This window comes from Stegostoma tigrinum, chromosome 28, assembly GCF_030684315.1.
Source record: "Stegostoma tigrinum isolate sSteTig4 chromosome 28, sSteTig4.hap1, whole genome shotgun sequence".
NCBI lineage: Eukaryota > Metazoa > Chordata > Chondrichthyes > Orectolobiformes > Stegostomatidae > Stegostoma > Stegostoma tigrinum.
Genome location: NC_081381.1, coordinates 21795612 through 21819674, shown reverse-complemented (window position 1 = coordinate 21819674; position 24063 = coordinate 21795612). Strand labels below are relative to the sequence as shown.

The window sequence follows — 24063 nt, the reverse complement described above, 5'->3', positions numbered from 1 at the left end:
AGAGAGGCGAGTAGTGGTGCTGTTATTAGATTAGATTAGATTAGATTAGATTCCCTACAGTGTGGAAACAGGCCCTTCGGCCCAACAAGTCCACACCGCCTCTTGAAGCATACCACCCAGATCCATCCCCCTATAACCAACACACCCCTGAACACTATGGGCAATTTAGCATGGCCGATCCACCTAGCCTGCACATCTTTGGACTGTGGGAGGAAACCGGAGCACCCAGAGGAAACCCACGCAGACACGGGGAGAATGTGCAAACTCCACACAGACAGTCGCCTGAGGCGGGAATCGGACCTGGGTCCCTGGCGCTGTGAGGCTGCAGTGCTAACCACTGAGCCACCGTGCCGCCCCATTATTATTTTAAGTCTAAATGTGGATGTTGCTTTAAGACTTCCCGTCTTTTCCCCATTGCTGCCCCAACCTTTCGTTGCTCCTCTTTTCTGTTGGACAGGTCTGTGCACAAAGACTGCCTATCTGTACCTTTGCACTTGACCATTTCCCAGGAATGAGCTGAGATTGACAGTGTTGATGTGGGAAAGAGAAATTAAATTCCAATTAGACTGGTTATTCCAATCCTGCCTTTTGCCAACCTATGTTAGAAACTTGCAGTGGTCCTCAAATGAGGGTGAGCAAAGAGCAGGAAACACAGTCAATTTGCCCCTCCACCTTCCTTAACTTCCTGGCTGTGGTCAACTAACTCAGAGCAGACTCATGTTGAAACCTTGTCTAGTATCCTATCAGATGATGGAACCATTAATTTAACTGTTCGACTGAAGATTGTAGACTTGAATACCATCATCTAGACCCAAGGAGCCTGACTTAACACTATAGATGTGAGTGGGCTTTGTCTCAGTTAAAATTTCACCCAAGGTCTAGGTGCATACGAAGAGGGACAGCAGTTCTAATCTCCCTTGGTTCATAAATACTCTATGTATAGTTGGGTGGCAATGAATGGAGAAAGGCAACTGAGCCTTTGTCAGTGAATCCCTATGTCATGGATGATATGAGAAATTGACAAAAGGACACTTTCATAAAGCACTTTTCCTAGAAAAATCTCAGAATCCCACACAGATGTTCTCAGTTACACTAAGACCTAGAGCTGTATTAGTGTGTTAGTTTGTAAGAGGCAGACAAATGTTGAGGCATGCCTTTGTCTCATCTTTTATCCAAAGATGTTACTATCTAAATCTGAGATAACAAAGTGTAGAGCTTGATGAACACAGCAGGCCAAGCAGCATCTTAGGAGCACAAAAACTTTGTTATCTCGGATTCTCCAGCATCTGCAGTTCCCATTATCTCTGATACACTATCTAAATCTGACTCTGTTCCAGTGACATGGAACCCCATGGACTGTCAACTCATACGCTAGGATTATTCAACATACGGACAGTGACCACGATTCCTTAGGTCAATTTCAAATTACCTTGCTTGAGTTAATTACTATGAGTAAACAAAGTTTATGCTCATTTTTGCAAGTTTAGTTAAAATATTTTACCATTTATAAATATTATAATCCAAGACTCTGATAGGCTAAAATATATTAACAATTATTTAGATACAAGTATTTAATCCATTTTCAGCAGTCCCAAGTTTAACAAGGTCATCCGAAGAACATTTAGCCACATAAATTACATCCTTCATTAAAAATAAATTCAGAAGATAAAAGCAAAATCTATAAGCTCAAAATATAATTAAAGACAAGTTTTTCCTCTCATAGAAAGGATTGTCATAGTATAAATGCTGTTGGTCTGTCTTAATCACTGCCGTTCCGTTGTGTAAACTGTACACTTCCCTCAATGTGTGTTGTTTTGGTCTGTCACATTGTATCTTGTATTATTACATCCAGTATATGTCGTACCCCCCTATTACAGTGTATGCAATATTGTTCTGTCAAATTCTACTCCATCACTATGTACATCAATGTTCTATCACTGCATACGCATCTTGATGTTATGTCACATAGTTTGTGGTCATGGTTTATGAGGTACTGTTCCAACATAGCGTATGTGATATTTCTTTGTCACAGTGTGCAATATACTGATAGTTCAACCGTTCCATATTTCACCTGTGAGTCTCAGTTTTTACAATATCTTTTACTTTGGAAAGTGACCAGACAAATTGCACAGGTCTGCTGTAATACTTTCACTTCTGAGTGTTGTAGACTTTGTGGTCGCAAACTACTGAGCTGGGATCACTTTGCAAATTGCATCAAAGCAGCTGTTTGCTGTACACTTCAGATCTTCATTTTGACTGAAGTGACTGGAAACTAAAATTGGAAAAGATGTGTAATAGGCAGGAATCAACATTGCCCATTTTACTCCAACATCCAAATCAAAATGATCACTGGTAACTCCAGACGCTAACATTTACGTTGGCTGCAATCACACTCAAAAAGTCAAACTTTTAATCGGTACTGGCATGTGGGTCATGGTCAGGAAAAATATCAACGTAAGTATGTATGAGTGCGTGTGTTTTTGTGTGTGCATGCGTTGCGTGGGTGCGCGTGTGTGGGTGCGCGTGCGTGCGCATGTGCGTGTGTGCATGTGTATGCATGTGTGTGTATGTTTGTGCGTGCGTATGTTCTTCTGTGTGTGCATGTGGGTGCTTGTGTGTGTGCGTGCATGCGTGTGTGTGCGTGTTTGTCTGTGTTCATGTGTGTGTACTCCACCGCCAAGACTGAGCTTTGTGAAATCAACATAGTCAAAAATGTCACTCATCACTAAGAGTGTGTTTCTGCTGTAGAGTACCATACCTGAGTTTTAGCCTGCCTGTACAGTGTCTCTTTTATTGCTTCGGAGTCTAAGGTGGAATTAAAGACTGCGGCCTCTTTCACCTCGTATTGCTCCTCTGCTGCCTTACGCAGGTCCAGCCCCTTTGTGAAATTCGCTATCTGGTCCAAGGCCAGCAGCCCAGCTTCATCCTCAGCAATACACCTGTGCCAATGATCAGGGGGAGGGGGAAGGTGACCCCATGTTAGCCCTTCTGACCTCACACAACTCCGCTAATCAGAGTCAGCGCTGCTGGCTCAATCTTTGCATGCACATGCAGGGGTTGCACAGCACGATCCAAGTACACGGCAGACTGACAACAGAAGGGAGTGCGGTGAATGGTGCCACCCAAGCTTGAATGGGATGGGGGTGTTTGCAGCATGATGACACACACAGTGAACAAAACACCAAAAGGAGCGTCTTTACTGTTGCTGGTCCATTTTAAAAAGTTAAACGTTCACGCTGGCAAAATACTGGAGGTTATACCGAATACTAACTGAAGGTTATAGCAAACGGTTACACCCGTGGCTCAGAATGCAGTATGTGACCTTTGTATAGAATTTCTATCACTTCTTTAGTTAGGCACTATTTTACAATTGTGTGGTGTAAGAAATCATTATTTCTTTTCGAGATGTGAATAATGTTGACAAGATCCATTTATCGCCGATCCTCAGTTTCCCTGAAAGATGGTTTTGGGCCTTCCCTTGACTAAGCTGACAGTGCCCCCAAGGAGGTGTTCAGTTTGTTGCCAATCTGCATTAAGGCCACTTTACAGAAGACAGTCAATAATTGGGTTTGATTTACAATAGTCTCCACTCCCAGAAGGAAAAAATACAGTTCATTTGGCAAATGAGACACACTGGCCTGACTCATCTGGTATACTTTAAAATGAAGGCCCAGTACAAGCAGTATGTTCGTTTCCAAATATTACTTTTTTTTTACAACTGAATTTTCCCTCTGGGCTTTCTTTAGTACCAGAGCCAAAAGGTGAGCACTGAATGAAAAAGTAGGGAAACAATCTGGGAAATTTTAGTAGTAAATCACTGAACTTTGGCCCTGGAAGGCTAAGAGTGCAACTTCCACCATTAGTGTTAAGTACCTGAGAAGTAATTTGGTTAATTATACATGGGACAGCTTCGGCCTTTCTTACATTGTGCCTGAGCAGGCCCTTTGGGTTTCTGGTGAATTGGAGTAACTGTGATCAGTTTTACATGTAGCTTGAATGACCAAAAGGTAGCTTTTGAATTATAATTGTAGGTGTAATTGCATTCGTTGGAATTTCATTTCATTGTTTCATTTATGTGACTTTGAGTGAAGGACCTGGGCTCATTGGGATTCTGGGTGGAATTTAAAGTTTGTCACAACGGTCTCACCCACCAGCTGCAGAAGGGTCACAGGGGCAGAAACACCACCCCGCTCCACCCATGAGCTCTGGCTAATCAGAGACTGACAGGTCTCCGTTGTCCCCAGAGAGGGTGACAGCTTCCATTAATATGTAGCCATTGAAGGCCCAGAACCAACAAGAGATCCGAGGCCAAAGGTGAATATGGGTGGCGTGAGGATTGCAGGAAAAGGAGGGGAAGGGAAGGGACTTTCTGGAGGGGTGGGGGAGGGGTGTGTGAACCCACTCACCTTCCTTCCCAAACCCATCCCATTCCCTTTCCAACGCTGAGTCCCTTAATTAAGGCACTGAGTCTATTTCAACAAGGCAACAGCCAGGAAACCAGCAAGCATGCTCAAAAGGGTGTGCCTTCCCAGCCTTCTCATGTGGTAACTACACCCCCTTTTGGAAATGGGATAATGCCTTTAAATGGGGTACAAATTACACAGTTATGGTCCTTAAGGATCCTTAAACATCCAGGCAAGGGGGTCATTCAAAGAACTTCACCACCGACCCCCTGATTTAATTGGGCAGTGGGATAATGATCCTGTACCCTCCCTGACAATAAAATAGTCCCCAGACCTCCAAACTTGTCATTGGAGCAGCATTAAATTCCTCCTTCTGCCTGATTCAGACTGAGACAGACTGTGTAGCGTACGTTAGATTGAATCTTCCCCTCAAAGCTCTGATAATGTCACATACTGAACTGTGAGATTTGGATGTAATGTGGCAACGTGTCAAAAACAAGGTTATATCTCTTTATGTAGCAGAAAGCAGATCAAAACTATTTGGTTAGATTGGGTTTCAAGTAGACAATTATCTGAGCATAATGCTGCAGAATTCAGAGACTAGTTTCAGCAAAATTGGAAACAAATTGCAAAGCAATTGTGATTGCATCAATCTCCTTTCAACCCTAGAGTACAGAATCCCCACGATGCCTCTCTTGGTGCTTAATCTTTAAGACAAAGTTGTGACAGGCCAATTTAAATCTCTAGTCTTGATGGCATAAAATGGAGTCCACAGAGGATACAAACAGTCTGCCGATTCCAATTTAACTATATATATATGTGTCACATTTTGAGGTGCTTGGCATGAAATCTTCTGCAATAGCTTCTGCTGTACAGAATCTACAGTTTGAGAGTCTGAGCTGCCACTTTTGCATGTGTGCGTGTGAAGAGTGAGGGGCCTTTAACATTAAATTACATATCACGGCTGTAAAATAGAACACTCTCCCCATTTTTATCATCCTCTATCACTAACGTGGGCTTACAAACCAGGAACATTGATCTGAAAAAATGCGGAGAAACGGGGGATTAGGGTTTAGCTGGATTGAGATTTGGAAGTGGTACCACTCTGGCCCTGACTTGATTACTAAGGTATTTGACATGACGTCATGAAATAGAGTCATACAGCATGGAAACAGACCCTTCGGTCCAAGTCATCCATACCGACTGGGTTTCTCAAACTATACTAGTCCCACTTGCCTGTGTTTGACCCTCATCCCTCTAAACGTTTCTTATTCATGTACCTGTCCAAATGTCTTTTGAATGTTGTAACTGCACTTGAATCTACCATTTCCTCTGGCAGTTCATTCCCCCCACTGTGAGAAAATGTTGCCCCTCAGGCCCCTTTTAAATCTTACCCTTCTCACCTTAAAGTCATGCCGTCTGGTTTTGGACACTCCCTACCTTGGCTATTCATCTTATCTGTGCCTCTCATGATTTTGTACATCTCAGCAAGATCACTCCTCAACCTCCTATGCTCCAGGGAAAAAAATGTCCCAACCTATCCAGCCTCTCCTTATACTCAAACCCTCCAGTCCCAGTAACAGGCTTACTGCTGCGCGAACCTGGTCATGGGCATTGAAAAGATTAGAAATGAAGTGTTCCTTGGAGTATGGTGTCAGTGCTCGGAAGACTTTTGCAGTTCCATGGGTGAGATGATGTGGAGGTGTCGGTGTTGGACAGGGGTGGACAAAGTCAGAAGTCACACAACACCAGGTTATAGTCCAACAGGTTTATTTTGAAATCACACAAGCTTTTGGAGCGCAGCCCTTTGTCAGCTTCAGTGAGAGAGCTGAACACACAGAGCCAGAGTTTATAGGCAGAGAGATCAAGGGCAGAGAGATCAAATGATCATACAACTGTGGTGAGTGGGGTGTCAGAAAATAAAGTGATGAAGAGTGTTAGATGGTGAGTAAAGTGTCAACAGCTGAATAACCAGCAAAGGGATGGCCTATAATCTGCATAAGCGAGGCAGAGAGATAATTACAAAAAATAAGGCAATGCTGGAGATAAACTAAATGACTGGAATCACATGCCAAATTCAAAACTGTACAAACTAATTAAGGCAGAGAGATCATAACAGTTTATCAAGGTGATGTTGTCAAATCAGGACAGTAAGGAAGACTTTACAAATACAGAGCGGCGTGGTGGAGTCACATGTAGTGTGACATGAACCCGAGATCACGGTTGAAGCCAGCTTCATGGAAATGGAACTTGGCTACCAGTTTCTGCTCGGCAGTTCTGTGTTGTTTATCTTGGAGGCTGCCTTACCCAAAGATCGGAGGCTGAATGTCCTTGCCAGCTGAAGTGTTTCCCAAGTGGGGGGGGGAACGTTCCTGTCTGGCGATTGTTGCATGGTGTCCATTCATCAATTATCGTAGTATCTGTATGGTCTCGCCAATGTACCATGCCTCGGGGCAAATGCACCTCTGTATCTGTAACATCTTCCTTTCTGTCCTTATTTTAGTCTGTCTCCAGCATCACCTTACTTTTAATTTCTTGTAATTATCTCTCTGCCTCTCTTAATCAGATTGTTGGTCAGCCCTTCACTAGTTATTCAGCTGTTGACACTTGACTCACTGTCTCACACTCCTGGTCACTTGCAGAGACTTACTATCTGACAGCCCACTCATTCCCGGTTGTATGATCTTTTGATCTCTCTGCCCTTGATCTCTCTGCCTATAAATTCTGGCTCCGTGTGCTCATCTCTCTCACTGCACCTTATGAAGGGGCAGCGCTCTGGAAGCTTGTGTGATTTCCAATAAACCCTGTTGGACTACAGCCTGGTGTTATGTGACTTCTGACTTTGTTCCATGGATGAGTTAGTAGGTTACGCACAGTGTAAATGGGCTAACACCAGTCTGTATTCTTATATGAGGTTCACAGTATGAGTGCTGCAATGAAACCAACCAGTGTAACTTATGGTTCAGTCACTTTGATTCCTAGGAAAACAGAACCAGCAGAGTATGAGATCACTCCATTACCTTGTGTACCTCTCAACCCACACCTGCTAAACCAACCATTCCTGGGGTGGGCAGCATGCTTTTGATATGAGGATGTGAGAAGGAATATGTGAAGATAACATCTATGAATTTCACAAACCTGTGAGCCTGTTCATAGCCCAAGGTGAGTGGGGCGTGACGTTCCTCTTCATTTTCTCTGAACTGGGCTCTGGCATCAGTCTTCGGTGAAATAGGGTCATCCTGGGATTTTTCTGTCATGCTCTCATCCTCCTCTTCATCATCTTCCTCAAGTTCCTCCTCTTCATCCTCATCATCTGCCTCTTCTGCTTTCTGATTGGTCAGTGGGTGATCAGGCTCTTGGTGGCCAACTTGTGTCTCATGCCTGAAGGAGGGACGGAGCAAAACAAAAATGAAGTTGGTTTTGGGGATTGGGGTCAATCAGTTCATTCTATTCCATCATTTACTTCTGCTGAGTGTACAGCAGCTTCACCACATTGTGGCGATACCTGGAAAAGTTAACTGATTCTACTTTTTTATGGTTCATGTGTTGTAGGTGAACACATCAGACTTCTGAAATTTGCATTTCAACACAGCTCAGTCTGATAAGATGAAGATTGTCTCCCTCTGGTGGTTGCAAGGTCCTATTTCAACTAAGTGGGAGGTACCCAACACTTAAAGACTTAATACTCAAGAAAACAGCTACTAGTGATACTTCAAGATAATAAAATGTGAGGCTAGATGAACACAGCAGGCCCAGCAGCATCTCAGGAGCACAAAAGCTGACGTTTCGGGCCTAGACCCTTCATCAGAGAGGGGGATGGGGTGAGGGTTCTGGAATAAATAGGGAGAGAGGGGGAGGCGGACCGAAGATGGAGAGAAAAGAAGATAGGTGGGGAGGAGAGTATAGGTGGGGAGGTAGGGAGGGGATAGGTCAGTCCAGGGAAGACAGACAGGTCAAGGAGGTGGGATGAGGTTAGTAGGTAGGAGATGGAGGTGCGGCTTGGGGTGGGAGGAAGGGATGGGTGAGGAAGAACAGGTTAGGGAGGCAGAGACAGGTTGGACTGATTTTGGGATGCAGTGGGTGGAGGGGAAGAGCTGAGCTGGTTGTGTGGTGCAGTGGGGGGAAGGGACGAACTGGGCTTGTTTTGGGATGCGGTAGGGGAAGGGGAGATTTTGAAGCTGGTGAAGTCCACATTGATACCATTGGGCTACAGGGTTCCCAAGCGGAATATGCCTTGCTGTTCCTGCAACCTTCGGGTGGCATCATTGTGGCACTGCAGGAGGCCCATGATGGACATGTCATCTAAAGAATGGGAGGGGAGTGGAAATGGTTTGCGACTGGGAGGTGCAGTTGTTTATTGTGAACCAAGCGGAGGCTTGGGGACCGCTTTGCAGAACACCTCCGCTCGGTTCGCAATAAACAACTGCACCTCCCAGTCGCAAACCATTTCCACTCCCCCTCCCATTCTTTAGATGACATGTTCATCATGGGCCTCCTGCAGTGCCACAATGATGCCACCCGAAGGTTGCAGGAACAGCAACTCATATTCCGCTTGGGAACCCTGCAGCCCAATGGTATCAATGTGGACTTCACCAGCTTCAAAATCTTCCCTTCCCCCACCGCATCCCAAAACCAGCCCAGTTCGTCCCCTCCCCCCACTGCACCACACACCGAGCCCAGCTCTTCCCCTCAACCCACTGCATCCCAAAACCAGTCCAACCTGTCTCTGCCTCCCTAACCTGTTCTTCCTCACCCATCCCTTCCTCCCACCCCAAGCCGCACCTCCATCTCCTACCTACTAACCTCATCCCACCTCCTTGACCTGTCCGTCTTCCCTGGACTGACCTATCTCCTCCCTACCTCTCCACCTATACTCTCCTCCCCACCTATCTTCTTTTCTCTCCATCTTCGGTCCGCCTCCCCCTCTCTCCCTATTTATTCCAGAACCCTCACCCCATCCCCCTCTCTGATGAAGGTTCTAGGCCCGAAACATCAGCTTTTGTGCTCCTGAGATGCTGCTTGGCCTGCTGTGTTCATCCAGCCTCACATTTTATTATCTTGGATTCTCCAGCATCTGCAGTTCCCATTATCACTAGTGATACTTCCACTGGTTGTCAAAGTTCCTTCAAACGTATTTTTCGTTTGTTTAGTTGTCTCAGTATCTTGTTTTGCACCATCATCACTTTTACCATTTAATCTCTCCTGCTTCCAGGCGAACACAGACCTTCCTTTTTAGCTCATTCTTCTCCTTTCTCGGTTCTGTACTTGTTTGAAAGCAGTTTCCAATTCTTATGAAAGATTACTGATCTGAAATGCTAACTCTGCTTCTCTCTCCACAGCAGCTTCCTGACTCATACTCTGTCTAATTGCAGATCACTTGAAGCTTGACTCCTCTGTATATGGAGCTTAATTTTTACCCTGATACTTAAGTACATGCCTAAGGAAAGTAATATTTGTATATCATTGTTTGTTATAATAAATACGTGTTAGAACATAGAAAATAACAGCACAGTACAGGCCCTTCGGCCCTCGATGTTGTGCCGACCTGTCATACCGATCTGAAGCGCATCTAACCTGCACTATTCCATGTACGTCCATATTGGATTCTTGATTCTGATGCTCAGTTTCTCATGTTACATGTGATAACATAAGGATTGTCACATTAGGCAAAACACACTGTTGGAGGTCTACAAGACATCAGGCACAATGTGGTTGTGTGTACACCGTACATAGTGCTGTGGTAAGGGATACTACGCCTTAGATGTTGGGCTTATGGCACAGTAAGGCATCAAATCTGAGGGCTTTGTTCTCCTGCTTATTGTACTATACCTGACTCTGAATCGCTTCTTAAGTTAGGAGAATATTTTGTGCCCCAACTCAAACTTCCCTTTTTCTGATAGACATACACCAGATGTAAACAGAGACTAGAAGCCCAGTTCTACAGGACTTCCCTTCACAAAGAATCATCAGGTAAGTTCGCTTTGGGCCCAGTTTCCCCTTTCAATTTTAAGGTGTTTCCTGATGTTGGATGCTTGCAGCTTTCTAATATTATAATAGTATCACAGAGGGTAAGAGCTGCAGTGGGCCATTCGAGCCTGCTCCACCATTCGATCATCAAACTTTATAACTTAATCCCAACCTCCCCTCATATCCCTTGATCCCTCTAGCCCCAAGAATTATGTTTACCTCCTTCTTGAAAACAAGTACACTCAAAATGCCCTCTCTTTTCAGTGGATCTGGATAAGTGCCAATAGACTATTCAACCACGTTCACCTCCAAGTCCCATCAGTTCTGAGTCTGATGTTTGTTTGAGCACAGCTTCCACTGGAAGGTTTTGAATAAAGACCAGAAATGGAAACCCTGGTTTATGTCCCCAGCTTGCTGGTCCAGGGAATGCTGATGCATGTGGAGTGTTGCCAGTCAATAGATTGCTCTAGCACACAGCACTTAGCAGCAGCACAATGCTACCCGTCCACCACATCCAAGTCAGGATTGTGATGGAACAATTTCCACAGCCTGAATTAGTTCCATTGTTAACGATATAAGGGGATCCAGCAATCCTCATCACCCTTTGACTGGTGGCCTATCTATTCCATTAAACACCTGCACCCTCTTCATTGACATATAATGGCTGCACAGTGTAGGATATGCTGCAACAACTTTCCAAGGCTCCTTCAACATCTTTTCCTAAACATGCAACCTCCAACACCCAGAACGATAAGCCTGGGTGCATGGAAATGCCATCACCTCTAGATTTGCTTGTAAAAATACCCAGCATCTCAAGTTGGAGATTTATCATTGTTGCTGTCAATAGGTTGCAACTCCATAGCCTAGTAGAAATGCGGCAGCACATTTCCCCACCACAACCACAAGAGAAGGCTCACCAAAACATACTCATGGGTGACTAGAAAGAGCAGTAAAAGCTGCTGTTGCCCCTGAAACATGTTTCACCAGGAGAATGATTTTTTTAAGAAGTGGAACAAACTGATATTTAACTACCAATAGATGAGAGGGTTAGAGAGGGGAAGCAGCCAACAGGCAAGAAAAACAGCATTTCAGGCTCAGTTAGGCTTTTCTTCATGGTTTAGCTTTTCCCTCGCCTACTTCATTGGGATGTGGTCAGATCCCATTCTTAACTTGCTGAGCAAACAAGAAAAAAAAAATGAAACCACATATAACTTGTGCTTGGAGGACTAACTGGTATCTTTCACTTGGGTGATATTTTAAATTATTGACCATAGTCTGAGGAGAGGATTTGATCCTGGAAGCTAGGACGGCAAGATGGGGTACACACAAAAAAAAGCATATTTTAGTTAAAAGTGACAGCAGCTTAATACATATTCCAGAGGAATGGTTAGACAAGGCAGGAGTTTCTTTATTTGGACTGTATCAACTGGCAAAAGCCACTCAAACATTTTGACTCATTGCTCCTTCCCACTACTCCCCCAAATCCCTGCGGAGTTCAGGGATTTATGAGTAAGCTTTTATTCACAGTTGGCGCTCATATACCTAGATTAAAATGCTTCAACTGCAATTGCACAAACTGTCTCAGCAAGGACCTTTAAAGGTGGCAACGAGTCACCTAATATGATATGAGCATAATCCTTCCATCTTCGCTGGTATCAATTCCTTCGTAACCAACACCCAACAGTTATGGTATCTCCAGGGTCTTATTTTGAGTTATTCAATGGATATTCATACTATAGAGCCAGAAGGCACAGTTAAGATTTATAGTGTCTTCAACTGCTTCTGAAAAAAAATTTAAACTTTATCTGTACAAGTGATTGACGCAAATGGTAAATCATGCCAATTTACCCCGCTTCCTCATCTGGAGCAGACCTCTGAATTAGAGCCAGCATAAGCCAGAAAGAAGTTATAATTGGCAAAGCACGGCTTCAGCTGAACGATCGTAATGCAGTAGCTCTTAAGTAAAGCCTGCAGCCGAGAAATTCAGCAGCTCCTGGTTTGATAACAATTCGGGCCTGCAAAACGTCTCCACTCCCAATCAGAGAGCCTGAAATTGGTTCCTCATCGAATTAGCTGAACAAGCTATTGTACCATCATGGGCAACTTGTCCTCCTCTTATAGAATCGAATTTTAGGCCTCAGGTTCAGTAAGTGCCTGCAAAAACAGAAGCTGCTGGAAAAGTTCAGCATCTGTGAAGAAAAAATACCAGAGTTAACATTTCGGGTCCGCTGATTCTTCTGAAGGGTCTAGGCCCGGAACGTCAGCTTTTGTGTTCCTAGGATGCTGCTTGGCCTGCTGTGTTCATCCAGCTTCGCACTTTGTTACCTCAAGCTTTTCCAGCAACTTCTGTTTTTGTTCCTGATTTACAGCATCCTCAGTTCTTTATTAAGTAAATGCCTAGCTGGGGTGTGATTGGGGAACAACTGTTGGAACACTGAGGAGTCAAAACCGATGTATCTGATTCGGCTGGACCAGGAATTGTTGGGGTTTTGGCCATTGTTAAGCATCTTTGTAGCTAATAATTTCCAAACCCGCTTTTCTCAAGTTGTACAGGGCTCCATGGAAACAGCAGTCTGGGTCACTTAAACCATCACAGCCATTGCACACCTCATGAAAACTCTGTCCAGTTACTGTGTGACGATTTGTAAAAGTACCTAAAAAGAACAGCAAGTAGGGAATGTGCCAGTTCTGAATTGATCCGAGCTGTAAAAGTCTGTTGCCCTATGATGTAGAAGGAAATTTGTTTTACTTGAGTAAGTGAAAATTTCTTTGTTTCTGTTCCAGGATAACATTCATAGCAGGATCCTAAATGGAATGCAGAATGAACTGAAATCTCGTTACTAATTCTGACCTGAAAACAAATGCAACTCACCACAAACTGTTGCTGTTCTGGTGTCAGCTGTGACTCCACCAGGACTGCCTCCGAAACAGAAAGTTGTGGGTTCAACTTCCACTCTGGAGACTTGAGCATATAATCTACACTTACATTGTAGTCTGTCGACTACATGTAAATTGGTCGGACCGCGAAGGTAAGTGAAATGCCTGCTTATCACCAAATTCCCATTGATTCACAGCAACAACATCTTACACAGGCTGCTTAGTGTTATCAGGATGCTTCCAAAATGGAAATGCAGTTGACAAAGACCGTGGTGCTTTGAAGGTGTGTGATCCTAAAACCAGCAATAAATAAACCAAGCAGTTAAAGCTCCTGCCTCACAAGATTCAATTTATGCAAGTTTGCAGAGGGATGTACAGTTGAATCGAGGTTATTTCATTAAAGTTATTTAGATTGTTGCCTGTCTGAATCCACGGCAGCATCTGGCTTTTACCTTCTGCCACCACAAATACTGGCTTCCTAACCTCTTGGGTAAAAACACTCCTTCATTCATTGCTGCTCAGTATCATTGCTCTGCGTAAGCTTTGTTTGGCAGTGCAGGAAAGGCCTGAACAAGGAGAAATGGCTCTCTGCTGCACAAGCAGCACGCTGAAAGTGATGGGCTGCAGGAGAACAGAGCTCCATTTACTCCACACGTGCTATGCTTTCAGGTTTTTGTACAAATAAACCTGATCCCAAGACAGGTCCAGGGAAAGAGAAGAAAGTCAAAACTCTCTCCAAAGGCAGGAATGCAGTTTGTGACCATTCGATTCCACTTCGCTCCAGATTAAATAAATTGAGAGCCAAATAAGCTTTTACCTAAACTATACGTTAAGTTTGACCCACATTCATACTAGATTTAGGGGGCTCGGTGGCAATCAGCATCCACAAATCAACTAAGGTTTTGCATTAACTGATTTAATAATTTTCTTTCTGTGGATATTGGGTCACTGTTCTCAATGGGGTCAATCACAGTCAGCCTCTGAAACACTCAGCTTGTAGGAACCAGGTCCCAATTAGATTTTTTTTCTCATATCCTTAAGGAAATTCTGCTGTAATTGTATTTTATTTTGCAAAGAAAATACCCAATTGTCCTGTAGCTTGTCCCCCTAGTTAGCAAAGGTTTCTCGGATAAAGTGACAGGCCCACTGATATTAATTCTCTCCTTTTCTTTTTTACAGCCTCCTGAAGGGTTGTTAACTGCTGGAGGCAGAGTGAGAGTGGTGTTTAATCACAACACTGACAGAGAGCTGGTCTGCTTTGGCCCCAAAGAAAAGCAAACAGTGGATAATGTCGGTCGGTCCTGATTTCAGATAGAACAACATTCCCCTTCATTTTCCTTTTTTTTAAGAAACTCTGTTCTTTCATCTGTTGAGTTAGCAGCTCGGGCGTCAGGGGACCTGCGTCTGGTCCAGCCAGGCTACCTAGTCTTGTAGCAGGAAAAGGGTCATTTGCTCTGTCGTCTGGGGACAAACAGGGAAGCCAAGAGGAGTGGGGAGGGGGAGGAGAACGCATTGGGTAATTAGCACAGTCCTGATTCAGCTCCCTCTGAACGTAAATAGCTCCTAACTCCTAAAGTGAATTCTCTCCACTAGATAACTTAAAACTGAACTTCTTAAATTCTGCAAACCAATTGCTCACTTACTGAGGAAACTGTTAACGCCTAAGAAACTTGGAAAGAGATGAGAAAATGTAATGGCCACCTGACACACAGTGATTGAAGAAATTCTGCCCCATTGATTTCAGCAGCACAGAAAATCCTGCTGACATGCTAACTTCTTAGAAATTCAACTCTCAAGGGCAGCATTTATTCTTATTCCAATTTTATACAACATGTAGGTCGGACTGGATAAGCATGGCAGATTTCCTATCTTTAAGAACCTTAGTGAGCCGACTGGATATTTCGGACCATCTGACTTCACTGATACTAGTCTACATTCCCATGTTTAAAATTGAATTAATTTCCAATTAACCCACTCATAATTGATCCAGAATGCTATTCCCACAGTATAACAGAAAATGTATAATACGATTTCATACAGAGGTAATTGGCTTAATTTGCGTGAGGCAGCCATATTTTATCCAGCCCAGAACTGACAGGAATGGGACCTTCAGAAAAAAAACATAATGGACACACACAATCTGATATCAGAAAATATTTCTTTGCCCAATTTTCTTTCTAATGAATACTGTCCCCAAAAAAGTGGTCAGTTTAAAACTGACAGGCTCAGTTTCTGAAGGGTACTGAAATAGTTGGGTGAGTGGATGGCTTTCTGAGCAATGCAGGTACATAACTTAAGTGCAGGCCTGACTCAGTGCTAGAACTCTAGCCTCTGAAGTTGTGAGTTCAAGTCTCACTTCTGACATGTGAGTGTGGTAGTTGACATGAAGGGAAATCTATAAGTCTTTTTTATCATTGTATAATTAGTAAGAGGGGCAATGTGGGATCAAAACAGAGATTTCTGCAGGATGAATACCTGTGATACCACCTAAATTCTTTGCATCTGCTTTTATCAAGGATGAAAATGCCACTTGAGCCACAATGAAGGAAGAGACAGGTGTGGCACTGGATATGATGATAAAACATATTATAAACAGAAAACACTGGCTATGTTTAAAGTTGCTAAGTCACCAGGGCCAAAGGAGATGCACCCACAAAAATAATTTTGGAAATTGCATAACCTTTCAATAATCCTTAGAAACAGAGGTACTGCTAGAGGACTGGAGAATTGCAAACATCACTCCTCTGTTCATAAAATGATGTAATGATAAGCCCAGCAAGTCAGTTTAATATTAATTGCAGGCAAGTTTTCAAAATGGTAATTCAGAATAAAGAAAACAGAGACTTGCCAAATGTGAATTCATTGAGACAAATCAGCTCAGATTTATTAAACCAAAATAGTTTCAATTACCTTCCTTGAGTTTCCTATGAGGGGAAGGATATTCTGAGCAATGATAGGCCAGTTAGCTTAAAATCACTGTGGGGTTAAGGCTGTAGAAACATAAAATCAATAGACACTTGGAGAGATTTGTGTCAGCTAAGAGCTGCTTGGTTTCATAGTCCCTGATGTTGTTCTCTTATCGCTTTGCGATGTTAGAACATAGAACATTACAGCACAGTACAGGCCCTTCGGCCCTTGATGTTGTGCCAACCTGCCATACCGATCTGAAGCCCATCTAACCTACACTATTCCATGTACGTCCATATGCTTGTCCAATGACGACTTAAATGTTCCTAAAGCTGGCGAATCTACTACCGTTGCAGGCAAAGCATTCCATTCCCTTACTACTCTCTGAGTGAAGAAACTACCTCTGACATCTGTCCTATATCTTTCACCCCTCAATTTAAAGCTATGCCCCCTCGTGCTCACCGTCACCATCCTAGGAAAAAGGCTCTCCCTATCCACCCTGTCTAACCCTCTGATTATTTTATATGTTTCAATTAAGTCACCTCTCAACCTTCTTCTCTCTAATGAAAACAGCCTCAAGTCCCTCAGCCTTTCCTCGTAAGGCCTTCCCTCCATACCAGGCAACATCCTAGTAAATGTCCTCTGCACCCTTTCCAAAGCTTCCACATCCTTCTTATAATGCGGTGACCAGAACTGTACACAATACTCCAAGTGCGGCCGCACCAGAGTTTTGTACAGCTGCAGCTGAGTGCTAGAGTTTCTATATCTCTGTTTAGCTGGCAGCTTCTGTCAGGAAGGCCCCGGAGACCTCATTCCAGACAATGGCTTGCTGCTGTCCTCTTCGGGGCCTGATGGGAAGTAGATACTGTGGACTCACAAAAATCAGCGGTGCTATCTCAACACCTTTTCAGGCAATTTGCAAATCAAACTTAAAGATTCTGCCTTTTGACGAAGATCTTGATGAAGATCATGATCAAGTTTCTACTAATGAATTGCCACACGACAAGCGTCTCAGCAAATTTAACACTCATGGAATAAAGGGGGCACTGGAAGAATAAATATGAATTTAATGAAGTGCCAGAAAACAGAGATTAGTGGTGAACAGTGTTTTACAAACTGGAGGAAGACATATCTTGGAGTTTCCTGGGATTGCTGCTCGGATTACTGTCTTACTTTAACTCTATATTAATTAACCAGACTTTGGTGTAGTGGATACCACTTTAAAATTTGGGGATGACACAAAGCTTGAAAGTCTTTAGAACTGTGAGGAGATTAGCGATAGACTTCAAGAAAAAGAAGACAGGCTGATGGAATGGGCAGGTAATATATAGCATAGAGAGCTGTGAGATGGATCATTTTGTTAGGAAAAATGAGGAAAGGTGATTTAAAACAAAATTGGCAACTCTAAAGTAGAAGGGCCCAGGAATTTTTATAAAATTCACTCATGGGACTTAAGCGTCACTGGCTGGCCAGTATTTATTGTCCATCTCAAGATGCCCTTGAGAAGGTGGTGGTGAGCTGCCTTCTTGAACCGCTGCAGACCATGTGCTGTGGGTTGACCCACGACGCCATCAGGGAGGGAATTCCAGGATGTTGACTCAGCGACAGTGAAGAAACAGTGCTAGATTTCCAAGTCAGGATGGCCAGTGGCTTGGAAGGGAACTTGCAGGTGATGGTGTTCGCATGTATCTGCTGCCCTTGTCCTTCTAGATGGAAGTATTTGACAGTTTGGAAAGTTTGGTGAATTTCTGTCATGTATCTTGCAGATGGTGCACACTGCTGTTACTAAGCATTGGTGGTGGAAGGAGTGGATGCTTGTGGATGTGGTGCCAATCAAGTGTGTTGCTTTGTCCTGGAAATGTGCTCAAATTATTGCAGGAGATGGAGCAGGGTAGTAAATCACCCAGGGTTCTGGGCTTCATAAACAGGGCTTAGAATAATTTAAAAAATTATAATTCAGTCATGTGATGTGAGCAATACCGACAAAGTCAGCATTTTTTACTCATGCCAAATTGCCCTGAGGAAGGTGGTACTGAGCCGCTTTCTTGAACCACTGCAATCCCCGTGAGTAGTTATACGGAGAGTGATGTCAGGAAGGGAAGGAAGTTATGATAAACTATTTTTAAAGGTTAATTCTGGACACAACAATTTAGGAAGGATGTGGATATACTAGAAATGGTGCAGAAATTCTAGTAATGGTGAACTTCAGTTCTGTGTATATATTTTTAAATCCAGGGCTGTTCTCCTTTGAAAAGAGAATACTTAAAGGATTTAAAGGACACAGAAAGAATACTAAAAAGGTTTTTAAAACCATAAGGGGCTAGACAGAATAGATTGGGAAAAATCTTTCTTGTTGGCAGAAAGGGCAAGAAGCAGAGGGCACTGATTTAAGATGTTTGGCCAAAGTGACAATTTGTAGGAAAAAATTTTGCTCTGTACATATGGTTATGATCTAGAAATCTCTGCCTGACACCATGGTGGAGGCAGATCTACTTGATATTTTCAAAAGAGAATTCAATATAATCTGAGTAGAAAGAAATTGCCGGGCTACAAGGAAGTGGCAAAGCTATGGGACTAGGTGAATTGCTCTTTCGGGGAGTTAGCACAGACATGAGTGAAGCTCCAACAAAACTCAAGAAGCTTGGCACCATCCAAGGTAAAACAGACCATTTGACTAGCACTGCATCCACAAGCATCCACTTCCTCCACCATCACTCAGTAGCAGCAGTGTGTACTGTGTGTTCAGCAAAGATCCTCAAACAACACCTTGCAAAACCACAACCACTTTAATCTAGAAGGTCAAGGGCAACAGCACCATCTTCCAGTTATCCTCCAAGCCACTCACCATCCTGACTTGGATATATGTCACTGTTCCTTCACTGTCACTGGGTAAAAATCTTGGAATTCCCTCCCTAATGGCATTGTGGGCCAACCAGCAAACAGGCGGACTGCAGCGGTTCTAAGAGGCAACTCACCACCATCTTCTCAACGGCAACTAGGAACAGGTGATAAATGCTGGCCAACCATTGATGCCCAGATCCGACAAATGAACAAAAAAAGGGTGGATATATAAAACAGTTGCGTCCGAGACAGGAAAGTAATTTAGCTCTGTTAGGTACCTGCGGTGTAAGGAGTTTAGTTTAAAAATTCCAAACCAGAAGTGTTGGATTAAAACCCTGAAGGGCTTATTTGAAACTGAGAAAGTCTAAGTTTAAACAACTTGTAAGCTTGTGTGAAGACTTCAGATTAGCAAAAAAATGGGAAATTTAAACTACATTTAAGGAATTGACTTTGGGCAATGACTGAGCAGGTTCAAGAATGCTGACCTCACAAAAGATAATGGAACAGCCAGTGGAGGTAAATAAATAGGAATATTACAAGAGAAAAATCCAAGGTTGTTTCTTGCTAGTGTTGTGACTAGACCTCAGGCACATAGAATCAGACAGGAAGAAGTCTATGAAACAGAGATATGATTTAGAAATTCATCTATTGGATATACTTTTCAAACCAAAAACTAAACAGAATAAAAGTAAAGAGAATGAGGCTGAGATGTTTACCTCATTTTTAAAACATAGAAATTCAACAAATGGTTTTGGAGTTGGAAACCTGATACCAAACAGCTAAATCAGAATTGAATTAGAAACAGTACCAGAATGCTAATACTTGAAAGACAAAGTATTAATGAAGAAAATGAAACCACCTCAAATACCAGCAGATGTAGAATGGGGTATTTGTCCCGTCAGAGTAAGAGAACAAAATTTTATAAATGGCTCACAAAATTCCCACAGCAAGGTCACTTAGGTTTTAGAAAAACACAAACTAAAATATTGAAACATTTTTATTGGCCAGGATTACACAAAGATGTAATCAAATTTTGCCAGACTCGCCACACATGTCAGGCGGTGGGAAAATCCCAACCCGCAAATAAACCTGCGCTTTTATTTCAAATACCATTTTTGAAGAACCTTTTAGCAGTTCGAATAGACTGTGCATGACCTGTCTCTAAAACTAGGAATGGGAGCCAGCGTCTTTCAATGATCGTGAATGTTTCTACAAGATTTCCTGAAGCTGCACCTTCAGGGAAAATTACTGTAAACGTGGTAGTGGAGAAGTTAGTTCAATCTCTTTATAAAATGTGGATTACCCAAAGAAATACAAACAGATGCAGGAACAAATTTAATGTTCAAGTTATTCAAAGAAATGATCCCTGGTTTTGGAGCAGAGAAATCGACATTTTCTGTGTATCATCCACAATGTCAATGGGCATTGGAAAGATGGCATCAAACTTTTAAGGCCAACCAATGGATGTTATCTACCTGTATTTCAAGAAGGCCTTTGACAAGGGCCACACAGGAGTCTGCTGGATAAGATAAGGGCCCATGATGTTAGAGGCAAGCTGCTAACATGGATAGAGGATTGGCTTTCTGGCAGAAAGCAGAGAATGGGGCTAAAAGGGTCTTTCTCGGGATGGGAGCCAGTGACAAGTGGTGCTGCATAAGGGTCAGAGTTGGGACCACAACTTTTCACTTCATACATTAATGATCTAGATGAAGGAACTGAGGGCAGTCTGGCAAAGTTTGCAGATGATACAAAGAAAGGTAAAGGGACAGGTAGTACTGAGGATGTGAAGAGGCTGCAGAAGGATTTGTGCAAGTTAGGAGAGTGGGCAAAGAAGTGACAGATGGAATACAACGTAGGAAAATGTGAGGTCATGCACTTTGGTGAGAATAAAAGAAGCAAGGACTATTTTCTAAACAGGGAGAAAATTCAGAAGTCTGAAGTGAAAAGAGACTTGGGAATCCTAACCTAGGATTCTCTCAAGGTAAACTTGCAGGTTGAGTCAGTAGTCAGAAGGCAAACACAACATTGGCATTTACTTTGAGAGGATTCGAATATAAAAGCAGGGATGTTCTTCTGAGGCACTTCAGTGCTCTGGTCAGACCACATTTGGAGTATTGAGTGAAGTTTTGGGCCCCTCTCTCTGGATGCATTGGTCCTGGAGGAAGTCCAGAGGAGGTTCACGAAAATGGTCCAGGAATCAAAATCTTAAAATATGAGGAACGTTTGAGGACACTGCATCTATACTCGGTGGAGTTTAGAAGGATGAGGGGTGGTCTAATTGAAACTTTCAGAGTACTGAATGGCCTGGACAGAGTGGATGTTGGGAAGATGTTTCCATTGGTAGGAGAGACAAGGACCCGATGGCACAGGCTTAGAGTAAAGGGAAGACCTTTTGAAATGGAGATAAGGAGAAACATCTTCAGCCGGAGAGTGGTGAATCTATGGAACTCACTGCAACAGAAGGCTGTGGAGGCCAGATCATTGAGTACTTTAAGGCAGAGATAGATAGGTTCTTGATTGTCAAGGGGTCAAGGGTTATGGGAAGAAAGCAGGAGAATGGGGGTGAGAAACTTATCAGCCATGATTGAATGGCTGAGCAAACTCGAAGGGATGAATGGCCTAATTTGTGGTCCTACATCTTCATGATTGGTATTAGGGAATTCCTTTGTTATTCTTTGCTAGTAGGAGCACCCTTAATGAATCCACAAGATTTAATTCTTTTGAACAAGTGTACAGACATGAGGTTAGAGGATCACTTAAATTGATTACAGGGAAATTGATAAACCAAAGCTCAGAAACTATGGTCCCAAACTCTGTTTTTAATTTCAGATGTGAAACTGATTAAAGCTTGTGAGTTGACTAAAACACATGCCTAAAAAAGGGAAGTACTTTAGAAAAGTAAGAAATAAGTTACCTCGGTGTAAGGAATTTAAGTTAAAAATTCCAGACCAGAATTATTAGATTAAAACCCTGAAGGGGTCAGTTGAAGCTGAGAAAGTGTAAGCTCATTCAAGTTCTAAGCTTGAACGAAGACACCAAGAAGAGGTTATTAGATTCTCAAAATGAGGAATTTAAGCCTCCCTTAAATTAAAACTTACTGAAGTGAAAGAGAAGATAATTCTCTCTGGTGTGAGTACTGTAAAGGAGTGATTTTTTGGATTAATGGGATTGTACTTGTAATGTGTGCTTTGAAATCTTTAAACTTTTCACATATGTAAATAATTTGGTTTGTTCTAGTTAATCTTCATTTCATTTCTACAATAAGCTTCTGTTTTATTGTGCAACCTGAGTCTGTTGCATTGCATGTTTGTGTTTTAATGAAATACCATCTCATTAGCACCAAAAATGACAAAATACGATTTATAATTTTCAAAATCAATCTGGGCTCTGATTTATCCAGTAGTGACATCAGCTGAAGTCATAATAGTAGAAAATGACCACTGCATTTGTCTGTCTAACAGTGACCAGGATTCTTAAGTAGTTAGTTGGCTAAAATTCTGAGGGAATCATGGAAATCATTACATAAATACAAGTTCTTTCTTTCATATATGAACTGGGTTAGCTATAGTTTATTTGTATTTCTGTGGCAAAAGATTTTATTTTTCAGACATGGATATTTGTCTCAGAGGTGTTCTAACTGTGCCACACCACAACCACAGAACAAATAAAAGAAAATACAGTTCATAAATCGCAGCACAGGATCAGTGCCCTTACAGGAGCAAATCTGGCTACCGCTGACACATGGAGATTAACAAATCCTGAGAGGATTGGGTTATTTATGTTAGAACCCCTTTCCATGGCTGCACTAATGCTTGGGTAGAGACTAAGGAAATTAAAAAGGCAAGATTCACAATTAATTTCTCAGTTGAACCCCACTTCAGTTATCACCTCTGCAATATAAAGGTGTTTGTTCAAAAGAATATCTCAGCTAGCTTCTAAACATTTCCTTTGTAACATCTCAAAGCACTTCACAATAACAAGACTGGGAAATTGGGAAGCAGAAAATGCCAGAAAGACTCAGCAGCTCAGAGAGAGAGAAACAGAGTAAATGTCTCAGGTCAGTGATCCTTCGCCAGATCCTAATGCAACACTTACTTTATTCATGGAGTAGCACACTGGCTTGGTGGCTGGTACTGCTGTGTCACAATGCCAGGGACCTGGGTTCAATTCCACCCTCGGGTGACTGTCTGTGTGGAGTCTGCATGTTCTCCCATTGTCTGTATGGGTTTCCTCCAGGTGCGCTGGTTTCCTCGCACAGTCCAAAGATATGCAGGTTAGGTGGATTGGCCATGGAAAATGCAGGGATAGGGTACGGGGTTGAGTCTGTGTGGGATGCTCTTTAGAAAATCAATATGGGCTTGTGGGCCGAATAGCCTGTTTCCACGCGGTAGGTTCTACGATTCACAGGATGAGGGTGCTGCTGGCTAGCCAGCTTTAATTGCCCAGACGGCAGTTAAGAGTCAAGCACATTGCTGTATCTGGAATCACATGTAGGCCAGACCAGATAAGGATAGCAGTTTCTTTCCCTAAAGACTGTTAGTGAACTAGATGGGTTTTTCTAACAATTGACTCATGATCATCAATAGAGTCTTAAGTCCAGATTTTAAAAAAGAAATAACTCAAATGGCACCATCTGCCGTAGCAGGATTAGAGCTCTGGTCTCCAAAATGTTATCTGGGTTGCTGGATGAACAGGCTGGTGATAATACCACTGGCCATCACTCATCGCCCTTGAGACTGTAATCTTCAGCAGCATGTTTGTGTGAGAACATTGGAGCTGATGAAGATTTTTACATGCGGATTGTCACTTAGGTGCACTTTCAGCTCAAATTAACTAAGGTCAAGCTAACTAAGCCAGAAGAAGATGCTGTCCTGCACATGAGGAGCAGCATGGATGAACATTGAGACTGCCAATGAGCAGTATGTTTATATCAGGAGAGTGCAGCAACAAGTGCACAAGTGACATTGTCATGTAGAAGATACACTGTACAGTGGGAAAAGGTGATGTGGGATGAGGAGGGAAACCATTAATGCACAGGAAATGATCTTAAGTATGACACCCTTTGTAC

The 24063-nt window shown here is 42.8% G+C and overlaps 1 protein-coding gene across 3 annotated transcripts in view; it reads right to left on the bottom strand.

Moving 5' to 3' along the window:
- Positions 1 to 24063, bottom strand: part of prdm16 (PR domain containing 16) — a 667238-nt gene that overhangs the window by 6828 nt on the left and 636347 nt on the right. For 2 of the 3 annotated variants that reach the window (XM_048561011.2, XM_059638054.1), the window contains 2 exons: positions 7542 to 7784; positions 2759 to 2939 (listed from right to left, as the gene is read on the bottom strand). In XM_048561011.2, coding sequence (XP_048416968.1) covers positions 2759 to 2939; positions 7542 to 7784 — 424 coding nt within the window. The remainder of the gene's footprint in view (positions 1 to 2758; positions 2940 to 7541; positions 7785 to 24063) is intronic. The other variant, XM_048561012.2, reaches the window with a different exon arrangement.